Genomic DNA, 18227 nt, shown 5'->3' with positions numbered 1-18227 from the left:
AATTATTACTACGACATTTTGTTTTTTTAATTTTATATTTCATGTCAATTTAATGTACTTAATATTCACGAACGGTTCTCGATGATAAGACCTGAAGGTCTTGTGCGAGTCTCCGCGTTCTTATTTTTGTTCTTATTTTTATAACTGTATATTTTGTTATATTTTTTTATTGTATAACGATTTTTATCTTAACTATCTTATTCTAGAAATTTGTTGAATATTTAAGAAAAGAACAAAAAAATAATAATAATAATAAAAAATTTAATCTGGTTTGTACTAAACTTAAAACAACAACTTTAAAACTCGTTTTTCAAGTGCAAATTGAGTCTAAGTTTGTTTCCTGAATAACACTTTAGTCAGACAAAAGATTTAAAGTATAATGATATTTTGATATTTTTTGTTTGATAAGTTTGCAAATTACATTCGTGAATGATTTTCGCTTTCTCAAGTGGCTTTTTAAGTTTTATTTAAAAACCGCCGGTTTTCAAGTATAGCTCGAGTTTTTTTTTCAAGTTCGCTATTAGCATGAGCTCTAATCAAATTTCAAATTTGAAGGAAGATTTAAAATTTTAAGTTCGCATTCCACTCAAGAAAATTTTCCTCGAAATCTAATTAAAAATGTTTCTTATTGAAAAGTAACTCTTTTCTGTTAAATATTTAATTATTTATCAAGTATGCGTAATATAAATATATATATATATTTCTTTTGCTCCTCCGATTTCACTTCACTTCTCAAAATTAAAAAAAAGACATGCAAACGGTCGCTGCGAATAACGCCACTGAATTTACGAGTTTAATTACAATTTTTTTTTTAATACAAGTTTTGAAATCAATCCCACAATTATACAAACAACTGAACGGCATTAAAAATTAGGTCCTACCGAGATTTGAACTCGGATCGCTGGATTCAAAGTCCAGAGTGCTAACCATTACACCATAGAACCATACATATAATTGTGGTTTGTATATATTTAAAATAAATATAAGCATAAAAATTCGTTTTTTGTCGTTGAACTTTAAAAATGTTAAATTTTTTTTTTAATTGTGACTTGGATATGATATTTTTATATTCCATATTTTCACACTTTAAGCGCACATAGTGCTCCGTATTTATGGCATTTTCAAAATTTAAAACATAAGGGAGGTTTTATCTTCCTCAAGTTTTAAATTTTGAAAATGCCATAAATAACAAAAAGGTGCATTACATTAAAATGCATTATATTTTTCAATTATTACCGTTATTATTGTTGTCCTTATTATGAACAATAAGTTAAATTATTTTTAAAATTCAAAGTGGACGCCCGTCATTTTTGTTTGGTGATGCGTCTGTACAAACGAAAGAAAGATGGCATAGTTTTCGAGCTCTTAGATAAGTTCAGTTCAAACTAACTTTTATATACCGCGAGCATATGTTTAAGAAGTAATAAAAGATTTAAAAAAGCAAAAGTGCAAAAAAAAAAGTTGTCGACAAAATCTCTTACCTCATTAACAATCATTAGTGCCAATCTTAGATGCTGAATTGTCTTTATTAAAGCCAAAAAGTATAACATTATCCTGTTTTATTGGACGATGCACAGTAAATCGTTTCATACAATCTAGCCGGACAAAAATTATTTGTTCACGAGTTCAATCGTTCTAGTCATAAAAGGTTGAAATAAATAATATTTTGTTGTTTTATTGAATAATTACATTGATTTTAATAACTTAAAAGGTTTTTTTGCGGAGGACAGGGGAAAAACCCCTCGCCTACAACAACCATTCCCCCCCCCCCCCTCCTCATTGCAACAACTACTGTTATAATAAAAAAATGAAGTAAAAAAGAAAAAATATATTTATGAAACAAGAATACATACTATTATATAAAAAATTTCATATTTAGCTATCAGAAAACTAGTCGCTTATATCCACCAAACACTCATCACTTGAATCTTCAGATGACTCATCATTTCATTCATCGGACAAGTTATAATTTCCTATTCTTGGAACCGGAACAATCTCATTCAAAACTTTTACTAGCAATTTTTTACTTCTTTTTGCAGGCAGTTCTCTAAATGAATTGATAACAAGGTCAGATGTTATTAAGAGCATATTCAGCAAATCCATATTTGTAGAAATACGACAATATTATTATATAATAGCGAACAAAATACAATACTATTTCACCCATTTCGTTATTGAAAAAGTCAAATAAAAGTTTCGGACAATTTTCTAAGCTTAAAAAGTATGATCTTAGTGGCTGATATAACTTAAGTACTCTTTCGATAAGCTGGAAGTAAGGCCTACCAACGAACTTTTGAGAATCCAAGCAATTTTTGATATTCCACACCGGCCTCATTGCAGAAATTTTCTAAACTAGAAACTCGAACAGTAAAACGGTAAGAAAATAAATAAATTTGAAGAATAATTATTTCCACATCAATAGATGATGCAGTGTTTATTGCCTTTGATAAAATATAAGCATTGCAATCGATACCAATGATTTCACGGTTTAGCTTAGCGATTAACTTTTTGTGAATTTTATTGCCGTTTCTTTTTAAACTTCCGATATTGGTATTGGTGTTGTCTGCATAAATAGCAAAAACTTTTAAAGAAATATTGTTAGCTCTAATGCATTTGTTGTCATAAAAAATCTTTCGAAGTAATTTTTTTTCTTCTCTAATGCGAATTTTAAAAGCTTTTTTTTAAAATGTTTACGGGAATTTAATTCATTTAATTTCGTGTTTTATAGTTAGGTTTATTGGAATTTTATTCATTTTGTTTTTTAACTATATTTTAGAAAATTCATTTATTAAAAGTCTTTCAAAAAATATATTTTTTGAAAGAATTTTATTTTTGATTTTCGATTCATATATGATGTTTTTCTTTGTATTTACTTATTCGTTACATTTTTTCATTTCATATTTATTATATGATGGATTTATGCAATATAGAAGAACAAAGTATTGTAAATTTGTATGAGTTTTTTAAAAAACATTAACTAATAATTAGTTCAGTTAACGTCTAAACTTCAATGTTGCATATGTCATTTTTAAGTAGTTTCTAGGCTTTTCTAAACGTGTTTCTTATTCTCATGGTTTACAAGCAAGGTCTGCAAGCAAATTGCTGAAAAATTTGAAAAAAGCTGAAAAATTTTTCTTAGCCTTAAATGAGAATTGATGTTGTTCTTTGTTTAATTTAATTTGTTTAAATATAGTAGTTTTGATAAATAAATGTTTGTTTGTTCTTGATTTTTTACTTATTTGTTTTCAGATTCTTAAGAGCTAGGCAACTTAGCTAAGCAAGTTTTGTTTTATTTTTTAGTGCAATTGGAAAGAGCTGAAAGCTACTTTTTAGTGCATTGGAAAGAACAGAAGTGTTTTTTAGTCACTTCACACAGTAATTGGTACTGATTTGAATAAAAAATTTTATTTTTTTTAATTTTATATTGGATTTATTTTATATTAGATATATATTTTATGTATTTAACATGGAAAACTGACTGTAATTTGTTGACATTAAAGTAATCAACAGGTTCCAGTCAAAAATTTGTTGATCACTTACTTATATATATGTTGATATATATATGTTGATATATATATGTTGATATATATATGTTGATATATATGTTGATATATATATATATATATATATATATATATATATATATATATATATATATATATATATATATATTTATATATATATATATATATATATATATATATATATATATATATATATATCAACATATATATATATCAACATATATATATATATATATATATATATATATATATATATATATATATATATATATATATATATATATATATATGTTGATATATATATGTTGATATATATATATATATATATATATATATGTTGATATATATATGTTGATATATATATATATATATATATATATATATATATATATATATATATATATATATATATATATATATATATATGTTGAGATATGATTGATATAACACTTACTTATATATATGTTGATCATTCACTTATAATAATTTTGTGCATTGTAGTCTAGGTTCTTTGTTAAATTAAAAATAATTGATGTAAATAAATATTGTTTAATATTTTTGATAAGCGACTTATGTATATTAACATAAAAAGATATGGATTTCAATAAATCTTAAGTTTAAATATAGTCTTTGATTAGAAAAAATCACAATTTGTAAGATTCTTTTACATTTTTTTATTATTCAGTTGTAACAATAGTAATATTACTGGTAATATGTTTAATGATATTAGTTAAATTGAAGTGGATAATATTAGGCTCAAAGAAATTATTAATGTAAATCCTAATAGGCAATTTGAAAATAGTTGCTGTCAAGTGAAAAAGATAGATCTTAGCAAGATGAAATTAATCGTTGTTGAAATCTAAAAAATGCTGCTCAGCGAGCAGAAAAATTACTTGCCAGAATTCAGTGTCAAGCAGTGTTAATGTCTATGTCAAGCACTTTCAATTTGATTTTACTTTAGACAAATTAGAACAAAGCAAAGTATTAATTTTACTATTTATAGTAACAACTAATAACAGTTTTAAATTTTTTTATAATTTGAAACATAATTATGTTCTTTTCTTTTTTTTTTAGTTGCCTATGGCATTGCTTGGTTAGTTTGCTTACTGTTGAAACATGGTTTTAATTTTGTAAATTTAATATGATGTAAAATTTACTCTATTAATTATTAGTCAACAGTTAGAAAGAAGCTGGAGCTTAATTAAGAAATGCTGCCCAGCGGGCACGGGTATGTTCATTTTGCATACATCGTACGTCCAGACGGAACGCACAATTTTAGATCAATTTTGGTTCAGATTGGAAATACTGAATGACGTCCAAATCTGAATGTACAATGTATATTCAAATTGGGCGTTCATTTTCGGTCTAAATTGGACGTACATTTTAAGTAGGGAACACGTAGATGGTCATCATCTCCTTATAATATGGTCATTGCAATACTTAGGACCAAAAAATGTTCATACAACTTCTTTGATACTATACCTCTTAATGCATATTTTAGATAAATTTAGATGACAGATCAGTATGCGAAGGCTTTGATTTCACAAGTAATGAATCTGAAGCATCCTCAAATAAGAAAGAAGCTGAAAATCAGAAGATGGCTAATGCCCAAAGAAAAATTTAATATGTATGCTCTATTGTTTAATTGATTTATGTAGTTTGCACTATTTTTATTTTCAAAATTAAATACCATGCGTAATTGTAATTTCTTTGTTTATATATATAACAAGCACTCACATTTGTTTAGATTATTTAAGATTTATATATATTTTTCTTTATTTAGCTACATGCCCTAAACAGAGTTACGCCACGATCTCCTTTTAATATATCTATTTATATTTTTACATTTAAAGGTGCAAGTTCTGGAACTGAAAGAGCTCATGAAGCTGCATTTAGTAAAAACGAAAAAGCTCCAATATTATTTCCTTTACAAAACCCTGAAGCTTCACAATCTCTTGCTATTTCAAAACTTGCTTCAGGTTCTACTCAACCAGCTATAAAATCTTTTGCTTCAAATACATTCATAGAAGCAGTTTTGATGCCTTCATCTTCAAGCTCTTGTTCTAACTTTACATCACCTACTGTATCTAAAATTCCAATCCTGTCTCCACCAAAGTGTACAGTCTCTCCAAAAATCTCCATGTCTAGATTTCCTCTTCCTGAAGCTAGTAAGTTTTCATTTTTTAATTTTTTAATTTTATTGGATTTTTGAAAAAAATCTAATAAACAAAAGAGTTATTGTAAATTATTATATAAAAATAAGCCATTAAGTTGCTAGTTGTTTTATTGTTAAATTGTTTGTATTCAACCTTAGTTAATTACTATTTTATATGGAAAGATAAAAATGATAGGAACATAAAATATTTAAACAAATTACTTATTGTTATGACAAGCACTCGTGAATAGTTAAAATACCATAATAATTTTTTTTAATGGCAAGAGACTCTTCCGATATGCAATTACAGCCAAACATTTTAATATTTCCTTAGTATTTCTAGATTCAATCTGATAATATTTGTCAGAAATGATGTTTATGTGATTAGTGTTAACATAATATACATCTATAGGAAAATTTGATGTTTATTTTTAGAGTTCCAATGCAAAGTAATTCATTTGCTCACACGAATTCTTGAATAGCAGTGTAAGATTGGGGCACACTATGAACCGGAACATTCTTCATATCGTGAAAAAATTTGACGATTTAAAAGAATTTGAAAAGTTTGATGATGAACTTTCTGATGTAGTAAAATATCAGCTTCTAGTAAGTGATAATGTATGTATGTATGTATGGATGTATGTATGTATGTATGTATGTATGTATGTATGTATGTATGTATGTATGTATGAATGTATGTATGAATGTATATGTGTGTATATATATATATATATATATATATATATATATATATATATATATATATATATATATATATATATATATATATATATTTAAGTAAAAGTTCTAATATATAATATATATTATAATAATATATCATATTGATTTAAGACAATTAACAATGGTTAGTGGCAGTTCATGTCATGCAAATGTCAAAGCTATCATATTAATGTAAGTTTGTTAAATACTGTTCTTTAAAACCTTAATTGTTAACACCTTTAAAGTTTTAGCTATGTAAAATTACTTTTTTGCCTTTGAAAAGTTTACTGATAGCAGTATTTTATCATTTTTTTAATAAATAAAATACAAAAACAGGTTTTAGTACAAATTATACAAATGCAATAAGAAACTTTATGTTAAAACAAAATTTTTATAATAGGCTTATGACCAACAAGTTGATGGCTTGTTACAACATGGAGGGTAAACACAAGAAAACTTTCAAGAAAACAAACATAAGAGTAATTACAGGTATGTTATTTTCACATTTTAAAATGTTTTTATTAATAAAAAGAGTCTATTTAATTTTGAGAGAGTATTAACTATTTAATAAAGTTTAAATATATTTAAAAGTTATGCACGTTTCTTTGGATATATTTGATATCTTAAATTATTAGGCAAGTTAATTTGTTCTCATCTTGAAAAAAAGTAAAATGTTGTTTAAAATATTTTACTTGTTTATGATCAGTTAGTATGTAATAGTTTTATATTTTAGATTCTATGACGAAGTATACTATACATAAAGTGCACCATTCTATTGGCAATATTCTGAAACATGCTCCTGACAGAAAAGATGGTGGTGGTCGTGGTGGTGGAAAAGCTGTTGAAGAGGAAGATTTTTTTCATAATAAATCTTTATGATCCCACATGAGTTGTTTTATTTATTTTTATTTGTGTCAGTCATTTTACATAAGTCAAGAAAAAGGAAAAGTAAAAAGTCAAGTAAGGTTCTTCACCCAAAATGTAATACAAGAATGATTAAATTTGACTTTAGTATTTTTGTTCCAAATAGGTTCAAAATCTGTTTTTACTTCGTATACACGAAAACGTGCAATAAACGATCTTATTGGACATAAGTCTAAAAGATAGTTCATTGCACGTTATCATTTGGACGTCTGTCAGTATTTCCAATATGAACCAAAATCGTACTTAAAATGTACGTCCAATTTAGACCGAAAATGAACGTCCAATTTGAATATACATTGTACATTCAGATTTGGACGTCATTCAGTATTTCCAATCTGAACCAAAATTGATCTAAAATTGTGCGTTCCGTCTGGACGTACAATGTATGTAAAATGAACATACCCGTGCCCGCTGGGCTAGCCTGTTTTAGCTATTTTTTATTCTTAATATTTTCTGTAATATTATTATCCTAATTCCACTAACAATAAAATGCAAATAATAATTTTTTAATTAAAAATTGTAATTTTTTTTCATTTCTTTTTTTTTGGTATATGCAGGCTTTACCTGATTTTCTTTTTCTGGTACTTGTGTTGTGACAGATTTTAAAAAGAATTCAACTGATGTTGATGCAGTCTTTATGTCGTTAACCATAAGCAATAACATTGCTGATAGAGAGTCAAAGTTAAAATATTATCTATAGATAAATTTTTATTTAATTTTTAGATAATATATCAAGTTAATAATGTGTTTTTGTTATTAACGATTTAATTACTCATAACCCGTATTAGGGGTAGCTTACTGCTAGTTTTTTATTATTGTTACTGTTGTAAATTACTACTGTTATTATTATAAGTGTAGTTGTTATTGTTATTACTACTGTTATTATTATAATGGTTATTACTGTATTATTACACAGGTCAACAAAAAATTTTTTTTTTGGGTGCCGAGCAAACAATTTGTTTATTGTATAGCATTTGTCATTTTGATTTCACATATGCAAACATTTATAACATTTGCAGTTTCAATTAAAGTGCAAAAGTGAATTTAAAAAATCGCGAAAAAATCATATAGTTGGGCCATTAATGGTACTTAACTGTGAGCCAACTGTTTTATTACTGTCGGGCCGTTAATGGTACCAACATTTTATACAGTACCAACAGGATCGGGCCAACTACTTACCAACTGTTCAATGTTTACTGGGACGTTTTTTTGACCCGACAAACGATGTGCTATTTCATCAGCTATTGTTAATTGCAACTCTACGTCTTTTTGGTTTTTAAAGATGAGTCTTCAAAGTTTTTCTTTGGCTAACCTTGAGGCCGACTTCCTTTAGAAGTTGTGGAAGCATAGGACCGATGAAAATTTACTTTAAATTCTTAATTATTGCCCTCTAACCAACTTTTATTTTTATTTAAAAAATGATCCATTTCTATTGGTTTCATTCCACTTTTGCGCAAATTTAGTGGATATGCTTGCCATCTTTAACTGTACTTTTTTTTCAAATTACTACACCTTTTCAAGATTTAATTGAGAACTTGAAAGTTGTGAAAGAAATGTATGATGTAATTGAGAAATACAACATGTAATTTAGAAGTCGCAATATGTAATTTAGAAGTCGCAATATGTAATTAAGAAACGCAACATGTAATTAAGAAATTTTAAAATGTAATTGAGAAACCCAACATTTAAATAAGAAATCGCAATATGTAATTTGAAAAACAAAAGTTGTAATTAAGAAATCGTAATATGTAAATGAGAATGCATTATTTGTAATTGCGAATTCACAACGTAGGCTTAAAGGTCATTATAAAAAATCTTCTTGTGCGTGCATTTTAATAAGCTAATAATATCAAGTTTTGTATGCACCAGCAATACAGTAATACAGTAATGGAATTGAAAGATCGCTGTGTTATTTGTCAATACACTATAAACAGAAAGTCTGTTATTAAATTGAATCTGTGCAAGCATTTATTTCACCAAGTTTGTTTACACCCACTTCTATAACAACCAGAACCACCTTGTCCAATTTGTAGACATAAAATACATACAACTGTACAAGTTGAAAGAAAACATGTTTTATCTTCATCGAATGATAGAAGAAGAGTTATTGAATGTGCTGAGCGAAATGACAATTGGGTAACTCTGGCGCAAACTTTAGGTGTCAAATATAAGACAGCATACAATTGGGTCCGCAGCGGAAATTTAAATTTTATTGGAAGAAGGGCTTTTAAACCAAAAAAATGAACCGATGATCAAATCGAAGAAATACAACATGGATTGAAAATGGCTGTCAGTTGACATTGGTGGGCATTAAAACAAGGATATTAAGACAATTTAACATTAGCGTCAGCAGAACCACAATTGCCAATTACCTCGAAGGCAAACTATTTTCATTTAAAAAAATGCAACAAGGAGCCTACTACAATGAATAGTAATGAAAGCAAACAAAAACGAGCTGAATATGTTAGGAACATTAACGAACACATCACAAATGGTCATCAGATAGTTTGGTTGGATGAAACAAATTTTAATCTTTTTTGTAGAAAAACGCAAGGACGCGCCAAACAGGGAAAATATATTAGGACTACAAAATTCAAAATACAAAGAACTTTGTGTTCTTTATACTTTTCTCAATTACAACTTTTATCTTCTCAATTACATCATACGAATTCTTATTTACAACTTTCATGTTCTAAATTTAATCTTATGTTTCTCAATTACAACTTTCATCTTCTAAATAACATCTAATGTTTCTTAATTACAACTTTCAGGTTCCTCATTACATCTTGAAAAGGTGTAGTAAAATCTTCTGTAGTCTATGTACTATATATAGTCTTTCAAAATGAAGTCACACAAAGGAGAATTTTGTTCTTCCTTAATATATTTTTGCCATTGTTCAAATAACTCCAATTTTGTAATACAATTAAACTAGGTCTGAAAAAAATTAAATAAAAATAAAACGGGCAGACGCGGGCAGCCAAATTTTTATATTTTGACGCTTTATTGTTGTGGTTATAATATGTAAAAAAATCAGCCTCGATATATTTAATTAAAATTAGTTACACGCTTTGAAAAATAAAAAAACGAAAAAGAAATTGCAATTTTAACATAGTGTTTTTAAATCTACAGAATATTATTTATGCCAATTACTTTAAATTAGTTTTCGATAAAATACAAAGTACATACCCTCTAATGTAAAATTCATCGCAGCAGAGTTAATTATTATTCACAATAAGTTAGTTATACATTATTGTTACAAAGCAAAATTGTAGCTATTTTTTTTACAAAAATAAGTTTTATCTTATAAGTGACACTTGAGCGCTAACGATTTAACAGTTAAAAACGCGTGCACTAATTAATATTTTGAATTTTTCTCTAGGAAGTATTCAGTATTATCATGGGAATATCTACTAATTGATTCCTTGAATTGACTTTTATCCAGCTAGATTGTATGAGTCGATTCACTGCGCGACGCAGAGTGAGTCAAAATCCATAAAAAACGTCAAAAAACCCCCCATAAAAAAAGTATTGCTGGAAATTAATTAATTTAATTATAATGTTACTAAATACCACTAAAAGTCAATAATTAACTTTTTTGTGAACAACTATCAATATTTCACTAATTTATACGCCTTTTTCCGAGACTTATTTATTTTATTTTATTTATCGGAAAACTCGTTCAAAAAAATCTAGCTTTTGTGTCACTCTTTTAAGATTGACATGGGTAAAAACAGTTCAAAATTTAATTTGAAGTCATATGTTTAAGATGTTTGGCAACTACTAACAACATTTTTGACAATAAATTTTGTTTTTAGTTTTTCATTACTGAGATCTCAAAAATGTGTCATAAATTGATTTTTTTAAATTAGTTTAATTATGAGTTTAGTTTAAAAAATAAACAATTCCACTAGATTCCATGGTAGTTTTAATATTTTCCCATTAATAGGTATATATGAAAGCAGAAAAAATAAAAATCATTTGCCCAAACTTGCCCCAATTAAAATAAGACCTTTCAAATACTTCGGTTTTTTTGTGTTTTTTTTTTTTCGTTTTTAATTAAAACTTGCCGTGTAAAGTAGCGAATATTAGTTCATTGCTTTCATTCATTACACAAATTATACATTTAGTTCCTATTAGTAAAAAAACTCATGCTCATGCAGATGGTGCTAATTATCAAACCTCAAAAACCAATATATGCAACGTTTGATGGCAAAGTGCACGTTTTAAAATTAAAACGTGTGTATAAAATAACTTAAAATAGTTCATTGCTTAATTCAACATGAAAAGAATACATTTAGTTCCTATAATTCAAGAGTTAGGAATTAATCATGATATCTTACTCGAGGCTCTTCTACGTGAGTTTTGTAGACTGGAGGGTCTATACTATGAAAGTATTGAAAAACCTGAAATGATAAATCTAAAGAAAACTCTAATAATATTTAAATGTAAATTCCGATCAAAGTTGCGGAAGTATGCAAGAACCTTCTCTAGACTTTTAGAACACGAGCGAACTTGGTTGAACAAAGATATTACTGTTAACAAAAAAAATGTTGCATCAGGTTCAGGTAGAAAGTGCAAGAACTGGGAAGATTTAGGTGATAGAAACAGAAGATCTAAGGTATTAATAAATAAATTAAATTCAACCCAGTTAAAAAAATAGTTTACAAGCTTAAATATTAAATATTATCTTGTTTAAGGTTGCCAAATTGGCTGAACATCCTGCTGAAGCATTGGCATTAGCTTCGATAAAAAAAGCCACAAGAGATCCTAGCAAAAAAGACTTCGTTGATCTTGTGAAAAGTGCTATAAACTCTGAAAAAGATAAAATCAAAAAGATAAATTTTCCGATAAAAATGAAAACCGAAGATGCCTTGAGCTTAAAAATTCAGTGTGACCTTTCTGATAAACAGTATCAAATTATTAGAAATTCATCGATAATACATAATGCAGATATTTATCCTTCACTTCATGAAATTAAGGATGAGAGACACAAATGTTACCCTGAGGGTTTAATTGTGACAGAAACATCTGCTTCAACTTCTCTACAGGGTACCCTGTAGAGAAGTTGACTGGAGGCACCATCAAAACTGGACTGGACTGGGCTGAATTCAAAGACTGGAGGCACCATCAAAACCACCTTTAAAATGAAGTAGACCTTTAAACCTCCCCCCAATTTCAGCAAACATTCTTATAGAGTCTTGGCATTCCGTAAAAGTTAATATCCTTGTCAGAGTATGATTAAACATACGTATGTTTAATCATACTCTGATTAAACATACGTATGTTTAATCATACTCTGACAAGGATATTAACTTTATTTTATTAATCATCTCTATGATTAAACATACGTATGTTTAATCATACTCTGACAAGAATATTAACTTTTACGGAATGCCAAGACTCTATGAGAATGTTTGCTGAAATTGGGGGGAGGTTTAAAGGTCTACTTCATTTTAAAGGTGGTTTTGATGGTGCCTCCAGTCAAAGTGTCTATAAACAAAAATACACTGATACAAATATTGGTGAAGCCCAAGTTAATGAACAAAGTCTTTTCCAGACAGCTGTTGTTCCACTTAAATTAACCATCATGAACAAAAATGTATGGTTAAATAAAAAGCCCTCTAGTACACATTATTGTAGACCCCTTCATTTCCAATATCAAAAAGAAACGGAAGAATTGATAAGAAATGAATATGAACTTTTAAAAGCAGAAATTAATAGACTAGTCAAGTTTGAAGTAAAGTTAGAAGTAGAGGAAGGCAAACCGGATACGACTATCACATTTAAGTTCAAACTAGATTTAACCATGTTTGATGGTAAAGTGGTTAATGCCCTCACTAACACTCTGTCCTCGCAATCATGTAATGTTTGCGGAGCTAAGCCCAGTGAACTTAATAACCCAGCATTGATCAGATCTAAACCAATCAATGAAAAAGCTTTATCTTTGGGTCTTTCTACTCTACATTGCTGGCTCAGATGTTTTGAATATATTTTACATTTAGGATATAAATTAGACATTAAAAAATACTTTGCCATATCCCCTGCTAAAAAAGCATTAGTAAAAAGTAAAAAAACGAACATTCAACTGAGGTTTAGAGAAGAGCTAAGTCTTATAGTTGATATGCCCAAACAGAGTTTTGGCAACACTAACGATGGAAACACTACCAGAAGAGCATTTGAAAATGCTGAAACTTTCGCTGATATAACGGGAGTGGCAGTAGATGTAATTATTAGATTGAGGACAATTCTAATAGCAGTATGCTCCTGTTATGAGTTGAACTCTGAAAGTTTTGGCCAGTATTGCTATGAAACTACAGCTCTTATACTCAAAAACTATTGCTGGTATGTGATTCCCCTAACTGTTCATAAACTCTTGGAACATGGTGTGGAGATATCTGAGGCATTAGAACTGCCAATTGGTTACTTCTCTGAAGAGTCACAAGAGGCTCTAAATAAAGAAATTCGCAAAGCTAGATTAAACCATACAGCCAAGATATCTAGAAAGAATGTTATTTAAAACCAGTACCAATACTTGTTGATTAGAAGTGATCCTGTAATATCAAACACTTGTTTTAAAAAATACAAGGTTGAAAATGGAAAAACACTTACCCCTGAATTTTTATCTTTGTTAATGCTGTATAATGAAATAAAGCCTTTTTATTAGTATTAGGTTTTCTTTTTTTTGTTTTCTTGAAAGAAAAATTAGATAAAATAAATATTTATTTTGTTTTTAATATATTTTAATATTATATAATATTAAAATATTTTTCGAACCAGTTTTTCTTTTTAATTAATAAATGTTTTGGTTTGAGGAATTTAATTTTTTTAAATTAAGTCAGTCATTGTGCGCGTAAAAGTCTCTAACGCGTATATGCGTAAGTAGTACGAGCCTTAGGCACAAGAAATATTTAGATTAAAAAATATGTGGTATTCTTTTATATGGTATTTTGGATCAAGAAATTCGATTTTTTTATTTAGGTTATATTTTACGCGAGTAAAAGACAGTTACACGCGTATGCGCCTGCCTCACGCGTCGTAGGTACGCGTAAAAATTATTTTTAATGGAAAATTTAAATTTTTTGACTCAAAATACGATAATATTGATGTATCACATAATTATATATGATAGTTATATAATTTTTGCCGTTTTTTCACCTTTCTGACTCACTGTGCGACGGTTCAAAAAAGAAAGTTAAAGTGCATCATATGATTTTAATTTTTCCATCTATTGATAGATGGAAAAATTAAAATCATTAGTTCTAGAGCAAGCAATCCTTACCAAAGATGTTAAGTATGTAGCGCATCTCCGATCAAAATGAACACTCTATCTTTGTATGTGTGTAGGGAAGGGGGGGGGGGGCGAAGACTTTTTTTTAGAAATTGACGATTGTGCCCTTCACCTCAAAACCCGTGTTGTTGGTCCTGAAATATGGATGTAGAACTTATGAAAAGGCTTTTATATTATTCTAGCCTGTCACATGGTTAAGAAATGGACTCATAATTTATGAGTCAATATCTTAACATAGAACATTCTAAAGCAAATTTGCTTTGTTCTATATAGACCTGTATTCATGGTATCCTATGATTCAAACACTTTATAAGATTTTGGTTCATGGCTATGAAGTCATTGAACTTTTTACTTTTCCATTAGGTATGTTTTCCGAAGAGGCTTAAGAGACTACCAATAAGGTTTTTAAGATTTTTCGTGTTTCAAAAAAATGCGATCGCGAAAAAATGGCAAGTCATTTGAAAAGCAAGGTCCTTTCATTCTGTCAGTATTTCTGAAAAAAAGATTTTTTATATTTTTTGTGCTAAACTTATAGCAACTTTCTTGCAGATATACAACTCATTAGAACTAGACTATTTTTCTACAGAGCTCATCAAACTTTGAGTAAAAAAGAAAATCTTTTTATTCACGGTTTATTCATTAAATAAATGTCAAAAAATTTAATTTAAAAAATTATTAAAAGATTATACATAATAAAAAAAGCATATAGTATAAATAGAACTTTGTAACTTAAAATTTTTTTTTAATCGAATCATTATTTTTTTAAATTTTATCTATTTGTTATATATGCGGAATTACTTGCGCATTTATTTTAATTAAAAATGAAGTTGAGGTAGAAAAAAGTAAACAAAAATGGTACCAAATTTTTTTTTTAAATATATGAATATAAAACATATATTTTAATTTTCTGTGTTTTATATATTTATCAATATAATTATATTTAATTTTAAACGGTATATTTCAGTGTAATACAAACATTAAATTTACTTTTTTTTAATGTTTAGTTTATAATTCATTTACAAAATTTAATTTAAATGTAAGTGGAAACATTTCTGTTAACTTTTCAGCTACAAGTTTCTTTTTTTTTTGTATGCTTATTAACTAAATGTTTCAATTATGCAAATAAGAAACTTTTTGCTTTTTTGTATTAACTATTATTTGAGACCAGCCTAAAGTTATATTAATTTTTAGGCTTAAAATTATCGCCAAGATGAATAGTAAAAGAATTTCTATAAATTTTATAGTTAATAATGTAAATTTACACAAATTATCTAAATTTTATACCTAATAATAATCATTTTTATTTTTATTATTTCAATTTACAAAAAATTGAAACTAGTTTTGATTGATTTGTCCATGTACCATTAAGGCATTGTCTATGTAAATTAAAGTTTGATACCTCATTATGTTCATTAAATTTTGCTATTTAATGACAAAAATGCATGTTGTAAAAAATGCAGAGTCAGCATAAGTAAGAAAATTGAAACCTGAATATCTCAAGACTCACAAAGATTCTCATAAACTTTAAGACATAAAAATAAGCAAAATCCAAAACATGGGGTAATCTTTATCAATTGAACATATGTTAATTGTTTATTTTACTAATTACTCTATTTGTCAGTTCACAATATGGAAAGTTATGGAAAATGTTTTGGGATAAAGCAAAGTAGAGTCAGGTATGTTAAATCAGATTTCACGAAAAGACACAAATAGGTTTAATTTAGATAATAAAAGTGAGCGTTAAATTGCTTCTCAGAAGTTAATGATGCATACAAAAAATCTATTAGATATACACAAGAGGAATGTGGAGTCTCAAGTAGGACTCTGGATTTGAAAGTCACAAAATAATTATTTCTTCCTGGCTTTTAGTATCCAATAACTCCAAAAATGTAACAAAGCTTATAGGCTGGGTCATTGCAGCTCAATTTATGCTCGGCACCATGCCATATCAGATTTTGATGATTTTTGCAATACAAGCTCATATTAATGAAAGAAAACTTCACTCCAAATTTTTGTGTCTGAATCCTTACGGTTTCAGAGATATCAATACTCAGTCCCAATCTCTTTGATTTTTTTTGTCAGCACCATTTACTTTTTATGCTAATTACATAACACAATTAACTTTAACTTATGAAATACTTGCTCAATAGTGTTGAAAATTTGTACATAACTATTTTTTAGAGAGAAGAACTCAAAAATGATATCTAAAACACTAAAAAATTAAAGCTTTTTTATGAAAATTTTATTTCAAAATGGTGTAACACCTTTTATAAGTTTTTTGATGCCCCGTACAAAAAAAGTATATCTTCAGATGGCTAAAAGAAATGATTCTGAAATTTTTTCCTATGGTTCTATATATAACAAACTCCTTATAACAAAAAAACTGCAGGGGTTTTCTTTTTTGAATCTGGTTTATTTGCATTGAAAGTTTTATAAAAAAAGTTAGAAAAATTGATATTTAATAATGAAAAAAAAAGTTATATACATTAATTTTTGCATTGTTTTAAAAAGATTTTAGAATCTTAGGTACAGTTCTAATATATAAACTTGTTTGCATTTTACATTAAAGATCTTCACTTTGCACAACCTTGATGTTTAATGAAGGATTTTCTATTTACGAATCTTCAAATAATTATTTTAAAAATATTTCTTACAGAACTAAAAAATAGTATAAAAGTATTAATCATAAAGAAAGATGTTCAATTGGATTAATAAATAAAGAAAATTGTATAATAAAGAAAAGATATGTCCATAATGTATAATTAAGTTGATGTCATTTAAGTATGATGGACTAGCAGCCAGATTTATGAAGATGAAGATAATGAACTTCTTAAATCTCAATTCTTTTTTGATGGCTATGAACATAAGTTCTCTCAAAACGCATGCTGTGAATAGTCACTTAATAGTTGCTCTCGGTAAAAAGAAATGTTACATGTTCAAAAAACAATAAAGTTAGGTATTGCAAGGACTTTAAATAAAGATCCTGATCAGTTAAGTCAAAAGATTCCTTCAATAAGTTATATGAGGAAGTTAAATGAAAAGCAAATGATATGGATATACTTTTAGGAAAAATTAAAGAAAAAATCTTTCAAATGGAATCAGAAAATTTAATGACTACTGGTTAGAATACCTTGGTCTAACAAATTTATAGAAAAATAATTTAGTGTTACTAATTATATGGTGCAGATATCATGCAAACTACTGCTGAAAAATGGTGTTTTATCTTTCCCTGAATAATAAAATGAAAGGAAATATCTCATTTGTATTTATGTGCATTTACTGTATGCTAAGTTTAAAATCAGTTATCCTGATATAAAAACTTATTTTTCTCACTGTTGTTCAAATCATCCAAAATGGTGAATTACAGTGTGAGCATCTGGTTAATGATTAGTGAAGTTGAATTATCCAAGGTTTATCATGAACTTATTGATTTACTTCTAGTAGGGCTAACAAGAATTGCATGTTACATTGTTGCCCTTTGTGTCCAGAAGATTCTATATTAAGACATTATCTTGAAAATGAATTCTACTCTCAAGAAGATATTGATGAAGATCATGGTTATTGTATAGGTTACAAACAATGGAAGACAACAGACCGATCTGTGCTAGTAAGTCTA

General features: G+C 27.5%; 1 protein-coding gene and 1 non-coding gene across 4 annotated transcripts in view; one reads left to right on the top strand and one right to left on the bottom strand.

Moving 5' to 3' along the window:
- Positions 1-872: 872 nt before the first annotated feature.
- Positions 873-944, bottom strand: trnaq-uug (transfer RNA glutamine (anticodon UUG)). Its single transcript has one exon. It is a non-coding gene; the product is annotated as a tRNA-Gln (tRNA).
- Positions 945-15383: 14439 nt separating this feature from the next.
- LOC100211798 (patatin-like phospholipase domain-containing protein 7) overlaps positions 15384-18227 on the top strand; it is a 111124-nt gene continuing 108280 nt past the window's right edge. For 2 of the 3 annotated variants that reach the window (XM_065790630.1, XM_065790629.1), the window contains exon 1: positions 15384-15466. In XM_065790630.1, coding sequence (XP_065646702.1) covers positions 15464-15466 — 3 coding nt within the window. In that variant the 5' untranslated portion in view covers positions 15384-15463. Of the gene's footprint in view, positions 15467-16235; positions 16288-18227 lie in introns of those variants that run through there. The other variant, XM_065790632.1, reaches the window with a different exon arrangement.

The sequence above is a fragment of the Hydra vulgaris genome, chromosome 02, assembly GCF_038396675.1.
Source record: "Hydra vulgaris chromosome 02, alternate assembly HydraT2T_AEP".
Lineage (NCBI taxonomy): Eukaryota > Metazoa > Cnidaria > Hydrozoa > Anthoathecata > Hydridae > Hydra > Hydra vulgaris.
This window is presented reverse-complemented; position numbering and strand designations above follow the sequence as displayed.